The sequence below is a fragment of the Anguilla rostrata genome, chromosome 12 (assembly GCF_018555375.3).
Source record: "Anguilla rostrata isolate EN2019 chromosome 12, ASM1855537v3, whole genome shotgun sequence".
In the NCBI taxonomy this organism is placed as follows: Eukaryota; Metazoa; Chordata; class Actinopteri; order Anguilliformes; family Anguillidae; genus Anguilla; species Anguilla rostrata.
In genome coordinates, this window is record NC_057944.1 from 24,971,012 (window position 1) to 24,983,774 (window position 12,763).

General features: G+C 42.2%; 1 protein-coding gene across 6 annotated transcripts in view; it reads left to right on the top strand.

The window, feature by feature from the left end:
* Positions 1–12,763, top strand: part of gramd1bb (GRAM domain containing 1Bb) — a 106,661-nt gene that overhangs the window by 14,886 nt on the left and 79,012 nt on the right. For 5 of the 6 annotated variants that reach the window (XM_064303383.1, XM_064303378.1, XM_064303381.1 and 2 more), the window contains one exon: positions 10,678–10,755. In XM_064303383.1, the coding sequence (XP_064159453.1) occupies positions 10,678–10,755 (78 nt within the window). The remainder of the gene's footprint in view (positions 1–10,677; positions 10,756–12,763) is intronic. The other variant, XM_064303382.1, reaches the window with a different exon arrangement.

Below are 12,763 nucleotides of genomic sequence, written 5' to 3' on the forward strand. Positions count from 1 at the left end.
ATAATTGGTTAGCATTGGCCAGAGGTTTAAGGGACTGAGCGCCTTTAAAGTGAAGGATAGCAGTTCTTCTGGCTGTTCCCATTCGGGGTCGCCACAGCGGATCATCCTGATCCGCATGTTTGGTTTGGCGTGGCAGGCGGGAGCTCCACCACTGGGCCACCAATGCCCCCAGCATAGTACAGTAGAGTATAACATTGGTTTTTTATTACTATTTGAGAAAATGGGGAGAGAAAAAAAAACAATGTTCTGCTGAGAAGGCCACATTTTTTAGTCAATGTGTAGCCATACCATTTACCCACAATCCTCTGCTCTGCCAACTATTCCAAAGTAAGCACAGACGAGGAGCACCCTGCTAACAGCAGTCGTGTTAGGTAAACCAGCGCTTGATATTAATTGTTCTGTCAATTATTAATTAGGCAGGACAAGAGCTATTAATCAGAGAGGGAGCGAGGGGGTGTGGACCATGTAGGAGACAGAAGATCAGAGTCTCCTCTCTGCTCCGGGCCCCACTGTCACTGTCTCCAGCTGCGACTGTCTGCTCTGTGATGCACTGTCAATCAAACGTCCCGTCAGGGGGGTAGGGGCGGGGAGAGCACTGCTATGATCCATACTGTTGCTATGCTACCCATCTTGGCACTGGAACCCAGTTTTTAAGCTTGGCCTCACTCTCTTTGTCTTATGTCTCACTATGTTTCCACATGCACGCACACATGTACACACAGACACATACACACAGGACCACACACACACACACACACACACAATCACTACGTTGCTGTAATGAGAACAGATATGCCTCCTATAAAAATATTGATTTTACCCAGAGGCAAAGAAACTGATACTTGCACTTAAATTAATATTAATTAATTAATGCTCAACTAAAACATTTATATGATGGCCCAGGGGTTTAAAAGCGGCATGCTCTGGTCGCAGGATATAGCATTTTTCCGTAGCTCATAGCACATTGTAAGAGGAAGAAAGAAAGTAAATCAAAAAGAAAACAAAACAAAAACTGGACTTGCATTTTTTCCAGTGTTCATTGAGTTTCATATCCTGAAACATGTGTCCCGGGAGTCATTTTGTATGTACCGCACCCTATTACTTCCCTGCATTCATGGAACTGGAGGTTTACTGACAGTTTAGCCGTGGCGTTAGCTGCTAATTTAAGAGTTAATGGATAAGCACACTCCTGGGGTAATGGGTAAACGAGGGGACTGCAAGAGCGCCAGCGTCTCTGTCCGTCTGCAGATTTTGAGGACTCTCTCAGAGCGGACCGGGTCTCTGTGAGTGAGTCGCTTCCAGGATGACGTGAGTGCCTGTAAATGTAAATTTTAAGTTTGTTGCAGTCACAGATTGTCCATGCTAACCAGATGTTCAGCTCTGTATTGTAACACCAACGGCTGAGTCTCTGCCGTCATGGAAGCTCTGTGTGTGCCTGGCTTTGTGAGTATTCACGAAAGTGCTGTTACTAACCGTGCAGACAGCACTGGGACCTTTTTTACTGACCGGAACTTACAGGACCACTGGAACAGCAGTGGAACTGACCATCTGGTTTGTAGCGAGAACAGCTGCGGTATAGCCAGCATTGCAATGATTCTTGTTTTTAAAAATGGCGTTTTTTTCCAGGGAAGTCCTTACCGTGCCTTTAAGAATGTCAGTTTTAAACCATTTCTCAATTGTTGTCAAGGTCTGTTTGATGGACATCATGTTTATGTGTATGCATTGTAAGGTATTCTTACTGAGTTGATTGTCTGAAGCTGGTATACTTTTATTGGACAGAGTATTTTCAAAGTTATGATGCACGGAATGGCACAGCTTCCCACAGTCAGGATACTGCTGTGCTGAGAACTGAAACCTCCAGCACCACGGATATTAGATACCAGTGCTGCTGAAGGCTTCTGTACCATGGATATTATCCACTAGATTAATGGGTATTCACTTTCTCAGGGTGCCCCACATCAGTGATGTCATAATGAAGTGCTGCTGATGTAATCTGATCCAAAGGAAATAAAGATAATGTGTCTTTTGAGTCTCTCATCAACCTTCTGTCCGACTGCGGATTGCTGATTTTTGTAAAATGTGTTTGTTTTGGGCAGGTTTATCAGAGGGGCATTTTTTAAACAGGGCCTAAAGGCTGGCAGTGCATATTTGCTTTGTGTGCGAGGCTGGCTGTGTGTGTGTCTCTGAGTCAGTGTGGTCACAGTTTAACCCACTGTCAAAGGTCAGATCTGACCGGAGGTGGAAGATTTGAAGGGGAGGTGGACCTCTGCCCTGTGTTTGTAGCTGAAAGTGGCCCCTCTGTTGGCCCTGAAAATCAGATGAAATCTGTCTGCCTTGCCGTAAGTACTCTAACCTACCCTACTTATTTTGACCTGGCGTATGTTAATTCCAGCAAGACCTCTGCAAACGCAAGACACTTTTTAATGTAAGTATTCAGGCCCGAGCCCTCGGTCTTTCAGCATTGCAAGCTTTGCATATTGTAATTATTTTTTACTTTGCAGCATCATTATTTTTTACTTTCACTTTTTTTTTTTTACTACTTTTATTTCTCTAGCTGAAAATTCTTTTCTTCTGGTACAACAGCAGTGCGCCACCTAAGATTTGACTCTTAAACTTCGTATTCACAAGCCTGAGTCCGCACACAGCTGAGAGCTCTATTCCTGCTTAGCAGTTGGCACAGACTGTGCCCTGCAAGCTGAAAATGGTGTTCTTCATACAGGTCTGTAGGTCTGGCAGCACTGCCCTTTTTTCTAGAAGACTCAGACACTCAGACACTCAGAACAAAATTTCTGAGAATAAGTTTATGTAAAGTAGCTGAGACTGACTGGGGTCAGTCAAAGTTCCATATGAGAGTTGCAATATCCTATCTGAGGGAATGGGTATAGCGGCTAATGCATTTGCAGTACATTTGCTCAGATTCAGTCAACATTTGTCTTTTACTACAGTATGACTAACAGTTAAAGGCAAGAATTACTTTTCTTCATGAACAGTTTGGAGAGCTCAGCAAGCATTAAAACGAACTTGTGAAGAGAAAGTGCAATGCTTGTATTCACTTGGAAGGAAAAATGTTGATTGAATCCAGGCTGTTTTGGACCTTAACATCTGTGTCATGTCTAAACCCAGATGACATGATACTGTACCATAAGGTAAGATCACCATATAGTCAATGCTATGTACACCAGCTAAGTTCTGTCTTAAAGTCAATAACATGCCGTTCATAATATGTGAAAATATAACCAAATTTTTAAAAAGGGAAAATCTATATTCTTTGCTGCTTAGACCTTTTGGGACAACTTCAATGTCCCCAGAGAGTCTCAGGACCTCAGTTTGGGGAATGCCGCATCTATGGGACAGGAGGACTGGGTGGCTTTGGACGAGAGGGCGGGAGGCCTGGGTGGCTTTGGATGGGAGGACTGGGTGGCTTTGTTTTTGGGGCCTCTTCCAGACCACATGGAGTCTGCGGTACGCTGGCAACTTCAGGTTGGCGATGCCGGCCCTGCCGATTATAAACGCATCACCGGCGTGCCGTCTGCCTGTCGCTCCGGGGAGAATCGGCGAGCGGCTAATCTCTGCTAAGCGCAGGAAGCCTCTGTAATATGCTGGAGTCCCTTTTCCAGGCTTGTTAAAGGTGTGGAATCGCAGTACAATCAGAGGTCATTTTGAAAGCGGGGAAGCAGGCGCCGGAGACGCCCGGGACGGGTTTTCACCGAGTGCTGCCTTTTATTCCGGGGGTTTTCCGAAATCCTCGCCAGTTACGGGCGAGCGAGCTTAATCCCGGCGAAGCTCCGTGCGAGTTTGGTGTGACGCGGTGGATTAGCACGTGCCGGCGCGCTGCCGGACTCCGCCCCGCGCTGCACAAGCAGAGGCCGAAACGGGTCTTTTTCTGCCTTGGTCGTAGCGGTTTATTCTGGGTCAATCGCTCATTTGTGGTTTCCGGCTGATGTCCTTGCATGGCCCTGATGTTTGCTCTGAGCTGTTCAAGATGTGCGGCTTGCAGGGTTGCTGTTGTACTGTGTTCTGAACGCAGTGAAATATTCATGTCCATGTTCTCAAAGGCTAAAAATAAGCGCCCGGCCCGTAAAAACCAGCCCCCCCCAGTGTTAGCTCACAGTTGGAGGAAATGGTAGATCTAGTGAGCTCACAGCTGGGCCCGTTTCTGCTGTTCTGCGATAAGGCCCGTGTTGCCCTGTCGGCTGTAAACGAGTCTTCCTTATGCAGCCGGGGTCCACATAAGGACACGCACCCCTGCCATCCCCCGGGGTCCACATAAGGACACACACCCCTGCCATCCCCCGGGGTCCACTCAAGGACACGCACCCCTGCCCCCCACCCCCCCCTGCCCTGTCTGACCCCCCTCCCGTACTCCCTAACTACGTTATCATCGCCAACGAGACTGATTTAAGCGGCCGCCTTGACAAGCCGTTTGTATCACAGCATAATCATCTCTTAATGCCTCTCAAAAGCATGAAGCAGAGTTATTTCTGGGGCCGACTCAATTACAGCCGTCATAAAACGCAGCCTCCAGTTCCTGTTTGCCGAGGTGTTACAGATCAATGCCCAAGAACAAATGTCTAACTGGTTTAGTGTAACCGCATGCCGGAATGTAGGCTATGCAAAGTGCTGCTTTTCATAGTGTACATCACACTTACTTATTTTTATGTAGTGAACTCAGATCTGGAATTCTTTCAGCTGGAACTGTGCACATCTGCTTTTTGAACAGTCTTAGGCAGAGTTAAGAAAGGTGGTCTTATCGCACGTAGCCTAGCTGTACTGTACCTGTATTTTAACTGTTGTCCAGCCCTTTCAGATTTTGTTTGAAGAATAAACCTGGTTTTGAAGTTCAAAAATATTTTTTTTGTTGTTCCCTTAACCTTCGACATGGCAGAGGCCACCTTGAGATGAACTTACAGATATCGCTTAACCAAAAAAAAACTGTCATCTTATTACTTGAAATGAGTTTCATAAATACCAGGAATCCCTGAAACATTTCTGCCAAGTTACAAGTAAAGCATGATACAGTGCCCTCCAAAAGTATGGGAATGGTTGAGTGACATTAGTTATTTTTGCTATACACTTGAGGCATTCGGATTTGAGATCAAAATATGAATATCAGACAAAAGTACAGAAAATCAGTTTTAATTTCATGATATTTACATGCATATTATGTTTTACCATTTTACAGAAGCAGCTGTTTTTGGGTTGTTTATCCTTCTGAGAGGTAAAACGTTCTGTAGTTTATGTTTGTGTTTTTATGTTACATTTTTGGCCTAAGTATGGTGGTGTTGAATGGAGTTCTGAAAAAATTAGCGATTCATTTTTGATTCCAGAATAAATTACATTGATCCCAGTACTGCCTGTTGTCTCTTGGTAAGTTTAACATGCCACACATTTCATACTGATTTCGTACTTTATATTGGCTTAGATACGTACATTTGTTAATGTAAAAGGATGTAGCTCTAATCTCGCTAGCGACATAGGGCTTGTCAACTTGCACGTGGAATATTGATAAGAATATTTATATCACTAAATCTGACAGGGCCAGGCAACAGTGTGTTCCGTTTCTGATTTTACTTGGTTTGGAATGGCCCGTATTTTGATGAAGAGGAACATAGTTACACATGATGTGTGTTCTGGGAAAGTGTGACCGTTGGCTATAGAAGAATGGGGATAAACCACATGCATTCTGGTTATTGTGGGGTTTTTTCCCAACACTGTCACCGCTTGTACCTTCTGCACACTGGCTGCATGAACCACAAGTTGTAGCGATGGCACCAGTCTTACCACTTCCTTTACTGCCTGAATGAGGACGTGTGAACGTTGATGCGTTCTTATTACTTTAGTATAAGAGTGTTTTGGGGTTTGTAGTTGATCGAAGCCTATCGGGGTCTAGACAGTGTGCTGTAGGAGTAAGAAAAGCCCAACAGGATGCTGCGCATAAACTATTTAGGATAAACTAATGAGTATTAGGGTAAACGTCCCTATTAAGCCGACCAAATCCGCTTTTCAGACATTTTTCATGTATACTGCCCCAATTTAAGTGAGAACATTTTAGTTATAATGAAAGTCTAATCTCTCATTTGAAGTGTCAATAATTCATTTATATCAATTTCTAATGTTTTTATTGTTTAATTTGTCAAAATATGTCAAAAGTCTGGCATGGTCTTAATGGGTACCTAACGTACCCTTTAAGCCCATGGGTGTTCCAAATAAGCCCACTTCATGATTTGTTGATTAATAAATATATATTTAAAAAATCTTAACAATACAAACTTGTTCTATTCAAATCTGTAATCTCTTAGCTCTCAATAGCTATTTTCATTTCGTCTCCACTCCTATCCTATGGCCTGTAAATGGCATTTGAAATAGGCATGACCAGCCTTTTGCTGTGTTGTCAACACAGAAAAAGTTAAACTTACAACATGTATTCTTTGGAATGTAGCCAAAAACTATTTACAACAAAATCAAAACTATAGTGGAAATTATCTTCAATACTTCATGTTTCAATATGTGTTGTCATTTTGTCTGTATCTATCCTATGGTGTGCTGTTGGCATTTGAAATTGGCCAAAATTTCTGGTCCAGTCAGCTGGTTGAAAGTGCAGGTGTTTTTATGAAGATTTCTGAAGACCGACTGACTGAATGAAAAACAATTTCAAGTTCAATACTAATGTTCTAAGGATAGTAAATGAGTCAATTTCAGGATTTACAATTAAACAATAACTTTTCAAATGTTAATCACATTTAGGATAGTAGTTTGAAAACACTGTAAAAACACATTTTAAAACCATTCAGTTCATTGTGGAGTAACATTAAAACATACAGTTCATTATGAGGAGACATCAGTCATAACATATTGAAGCTCATGTATCATTAGCCTATAACTTAAACAAAATAAACAAGAAAGATGTCAATATTTCTGCAATTTCTACTTTCTCCTAGACTAAACGTAGGCCTGTGCTCTTTGAGGTGATTGTATCGTTTTAGTAAGGCTATCATTTGCTCCATGCTCCATCTTAGTAGTGTAACATAACAGGTTATAGGGTGGTCTAAGCTTTATTCTATTTGTTTGCTTCAATCTTTAGCCCACGTTGTGGTTGTCTTTGTCTTACGCTAGCAAGTCGTTCATGGCTTTCATCTTATTTTTGTAGATTTTCAATGACCTCATGATTGCGCAAATAGAATCGTCCAGGTCCCTACAGCCCTGCTTTGCAGAGGATGAACTTGCGCTTCTATCATGCATGGGCATGAACTGTAGTTCTTTCGTGTTTTAGTCATCTTAAACTAAAACTCATCTGAAAAGTAAAGATTAAAAAATTATTGCTAATGTTAAGATAGAACACAGGCCTATCCAGAATCAATTGACCGCTGCAATATCCCTGATATTTAAATATGGGTATTAATTATCTGAATTATGGAGCTGATTCATCAGGTGCGATCAAAATTAGGGAGGAAAATGGTTCAAAGGTCAAAAGGGAGAAAATCCTCATTGAAACACAGTAAAGTGGGCTTAATGGGAACAGGTGGGCTTAAAGGGAACATCAGTGAATTTATGGTTAAAAGACAGAATATTTGATTCTACTCACATGACATTAAAAAACAACTATATGAAATAAATCTATATATGGTGCACTAACATAATATGAAAAGTATAAATTGATCATGTAGAGAAGTAATTAGCTATACTCATTTACATCCACCTCAGACAGTGTGATTTTTTTGCTAGAGTCCCCTTTAAGCCCACCAGGTAAAAATGTTAATTAAAAAATAAATAAAGATAAACATACACATTTATTGTCTATTTAACAGTATAATAATATAAACTGCATACAAAAATATAAACTATACATGGCTATCATGCTTTATGTCATTGCAATGAACCATACTATGTAGCTACTGTATTGATGCAGCATGTGGTCTGTTTGCTAGCGTGCTAAAACTCATATTTAGATTTCAAAAGACACAATATTTCTAATTCAGGTAATATTCTAGCATATGTCTCATTCAAAACACTAATCAATTAAATTTTGATAACAAGTGAGTACTTTCCAAAAACAGGAGTAGAAATATACAAAAAATGTTATTTTCTGAGGGTACCAAAATCACCTAAGTTTTTTTGCAACTTCTTCTGGGATCAGCAGGCACATGCCACACATATGCTTCGATAACTCAATATCGACAAATGTGATTGACTTACAATAAAAAGTGTCATTTACGTAACAAGCAGCTTAATTCGAAAAAACATCACACAGCAAAAAATGATGATGTAGTTTTTTTTAATTTGACTCAGAAGTTGCAAGTGGGCTTATATGGTACGTGGGCTTAATAGGGACGTTTACCCTAATCAAATTAAGTCATATTGATGCTATATGCCGTTTTGAGCTCCACACTACCAAGAATAGATGCTCTGGAAAAAGTTTGAGCAACTAAATTTGAAATGTAAAAGTTATATGGAAAGATTGAAGATAAAAGCCTACTCAATCTCTTCAGGCTTAGCAAGAGGAGGCTGCGGGGTAATTGACTGACATTTTCAAGTGGTTAAAATAGGTTTTCCGTGTTGAGTTCTGTCAGTAGAACAAGTGGGCAGCGTGGGAAATTAGCATAAGGTAAATCTGGCATGAATATCAGGCAGTGTTTCTTTACACAGAAGGGTGTCGATGAACAGCTTGGCAGGTCCGGTAGTAGAGGCAGAGACCCAAGGCCGTTTGAGTGTGGGCTTCACGCAGTGCTGGGTGCTCTGTAGTTTGTGCGTAAATGGCGAGCGTGGATGGGCTGCGTTGCATTAAATTGACACGCGCAGTGAATGCGGGTTGGGGGCTTAAGGTGTAACAGAGGGTATTAAGATTGGTCTCTGGAGTTTACTCACCTGCTCCTGACTTGGCTCAGGTGTTTGGGCTTCTCGGCTGGTCGTCTGCAGAAATGTGAGCTACTGTATGATCAGTCGTGGGGCAGCCTTTCTGTGACAGGTCTGAAACAGCAGATGAAGCCTGTTTGCATTATTATGCCAAATCCCCCTTGAAAAGGAGGTGTGAATTTTAGTGGGGGATTTCTCCTATATGAACAAATTGTTAATAATAATAATAATAATAATAATAATAATAATAATAATAATAAAGAAGTTATTTTTTTAAATAATTGATTAAAGGCAGGTTTGGGGTTCCGCAAGAAAATAAGGGCTCTGTCCATTTGGAGCAACCAAAGAAATGAAACTCTGCCTGGTTAGGGACACAGCGTGCACACTCGATTTAATGAGACATGAGCTGAGCACCAATTGTGAGGTCAGAGAACAGCCCTGGGGGCCCTTCCAGGCTCTGTTAACATGGAGGGGGTGGAATGCTGCTGGAATTGAATACGTGTATATAAAGCTCAGCAAGGAGTGGGGATTTTTCCACCCTACTGTGAATGGTTTAAGCAGATTAAAAACTACATGAAAACTGCTTTTGAGAGATTAATTCTAGCGTAGTTGAAAAAGCGTCAGTTTATGTATAGTGGGCCCCCTCTAGTGGAGTTCCTGTGAAGTGCACTCACTGTGGTAGCGCTGACATTTCGGTGATTATTTTCAGAATTTCAGACTTTGGCCTCTGGTTTATATTTTCATTAAAGCAAGAGGCGGGGGCCCTGTGCTCTCTCTGTTCTGCACAAATGCAAAAAGGTGCCTTAAGCATCTTAGAAGGATTTGTTTGCAGTTATAAACTAAATTAAAGTTCAGTAGAACCACAGACATATGACCTTTGAGAATGAGGATTGTTCAAAACTCTGCAATGTTTGTAGGCATTGCAATTATTGTGCTTTCAAAGCACCGAACTTGTGATTTAAGACAGACATATCATTAGCTATGCCCGATGGTCATTTCTTTTTAAAGCTGTGTTTTTCCAACAGCACGAGCCTTGACGGTCTAAACAATTAGTCATTGTATATAATTATGTTTGATAATAGTCTGTAGGACTAACACTAGTGCTAGCTCCAGCTGCACCAGAGACAGGTGCAGTGGGATCAGTCTGCTCTGTCAGATCTTTACAAACCTCGCAGCATTGGTGACCTTGCTAGTGCCAGCCTCCCTCCCGCATGTTTTTGTTGCATGGAGATGGTTCAAGATAAAAATTAAAATGGCTATAAGTGTGCGGGAAAACACTACTGATTTAGAGATACTAATAATCCCAGCTGATTTTAGTTTTGGTAGCAGTCAAATAGTCAAAGATGTATCAGTGTGACAAATTTATGCATTTTATCCCTCTCGCTTTGGTTGTGTGCATCCGTGTGTGTGTGTGTGTGTGTGTGAGCGTGCGTGCGTGCGTGTGTGTGTTTCCACAGCAGACCTTCTTGAATTCTCAGAAAATGTGCCCTGTGTGTAGATTACAGAGGCACTGAAAACTACTCATTTAGAAATGAACTGGAAAGGCTGGAGGCCTGAACTGCAAGTTCAGAAGCAGCCAGAGATACTTCTCTCCCTGTGGTAAAACACACAGCGATAGAGAGGGCACGTTGAATGGGAAGTGCTGATCTGAGGGTGGCTTCTGACAGCCCAGCTCAATGTAAACTGCTTCTGGCACTGGTGATTAATAAAGCTGTCTGTCAGTGTGCTGAGAAATGCATTAAAATAACGTTTTATTGTGTGCAATGAATCATTATTGGTGTATCAGTGGTGATTTATTGACAGGTGTCTCACCATCCTGTGTTACAGCAGCCAGCAGAGCAGCCAGCAGAGTAGCCATGACGATGACCCTGCCCGCTTCCTGACTCCTTTCATCCGCGAGGAGAGGTGAGCAGTGAGTGTGTGAGTCCATGTCTGTATCCGAGAGTGTGTGAGTCTGTGTCCGTATCCAAGACTGTGTGAGTCTGTGTCCGTATCCGAGAGTGTGTGAATCCATGTCCGTATTCGTGAGTGTGTGAGTCCGTGTCAGTATCTGAGAGTGTGTGAGTCCGTGTCTGTATCCGAGTGTGTGAGTCTATGTCCATATCTGTGAGTGAGTCCATGTCTGTATCTGTGAGTACAAGAGTGCGTGAGTCAGTGAGTGTTGTTGCATACCAGTAATTCACTTTTACTGCAGCATGCCATCCTCCCTGTAATTATTTACTTTGTCCAAGGTGCTTTGATCCTTGTTGTTGGAATATTTTCATGAGCAGAGGACTATGTGCACTTTGAGGAGGTGTTTGTGTTGACCATTGTTAGAAACCGAGGCTTTCACTAGTATGTTTCAGAAGCGGAATGCACATCGCATATCAGTGGATGATGGAAAAAACAAGCCCTAATTGACCTTCACCAGCATCAGTGTGCTGCAGTTATGCATTTTGGTCACTTGAGGGCACTGTTTCATAACAATCTGATTGTGGCAAAATGGTCCACATTGTTTACTCCCCAGCTCACCACAATCCCTGTTAAAAAGGAAACACTGACAGTCAAGTGGAGACACAATCCTCATTAAGTCCGACTAATAGCTTCTTGGGACTGCTTAAAAAGAACCACCACAATTTTCCACTTTGTTGCTACCTTAACTTTTGGATCCCAAGTTAATCAACTGATGCATTTTAATTAATTAGGCAGTATTTTCTGAAGCAGTGTCGACACTCAACTACACAATTACCATGAGGTGCATTTACAAATGCTAGTTTGCTTTTCCTTTCAAACTGAAAAACAAATACCTCTCTTTGTGTTTTATATGCTGTGAAAATAGACGGGAGGCAGTGGCAGATTCTTGCAACACAAAATACACACAAGGGCACATAGGGACATGCTTTTACAATGACAATGAAGTTAATTCTGTTGATGTGGTTTTTTCATGTTTAATACTGTATTGCGTATTGTGTATCTAAAATTCATGGAAATGGCAACCAAATGAACCTAATGGGATAGCAATGTTTGATTAGCCTTGACCTGATGTTACAGTATATGATTACTCTAATGGAAAGTATTTTTTTTACATGCTGGGCCCAGAGCAATACCTTTCACTCTTGTAAAGCATTTGTGAAACCAGAAGCTAAATATGTCTACTTCCTTCTTTAGAATTTGTGCTCATAGTGTAAACACAACCGCAAACCACCCAGTGGCTTCTCCACCTGCACAACTGCACGGGAGCGCTGGACCGTAAGTCTCCCGATGGCAGCTCATTTAAATAGGGAGTCAGCCGAGCCTGCGTGCGGCTGTGCGCGCGGCTCGTAGTTCATGCGAACGCGCGACATGCCGAGCCGTAAACCCCACAGCGGGCTCGCCGGCTTCCATCCATCTCAGAGGAGAATATTGAGCTGTCTCCCCCACACGCACTGTACTCTCCCCGCTTATTCTACCGCACGCTGTTCATGAAACCAAAATGCTTTATGAATATTTAGTGTTTGTTAGCGGTTGTGTTTTGCTGTGCTACCAATGCTGACAGTGTTTGGAGCATAATTTAAGAAAAGCGCTTCGCAATTTGAATGTGTTATATGTGTTCTGAACACGTGCGGTTGGTGTATTTTTATTTGTTCCTTTCTTTTCAATGCACTTGGATGAAAACTATGAGTGAGAGAGCAGTCTGAGATCGCCATGGCAGAACAAGGCTTTGTGAACCCCAGAATGGGTGGAGCCACAATAAGTTTAACACCAAGTTAAGATTTTGCACCCATCACAGTGTTTGGCTCCGCAGAGCAGTCATCTGATTGGTTGGTATGATGTCTCTGTGCATTGTATGGTTCAGAGACCCAAACGGGTCGATAGCCTTGACACTACCTCAGGCACACACATGCTGCAATGCAAACAAGGCTAGGAGGCTACAATGCTACTTCAAAATTATTTG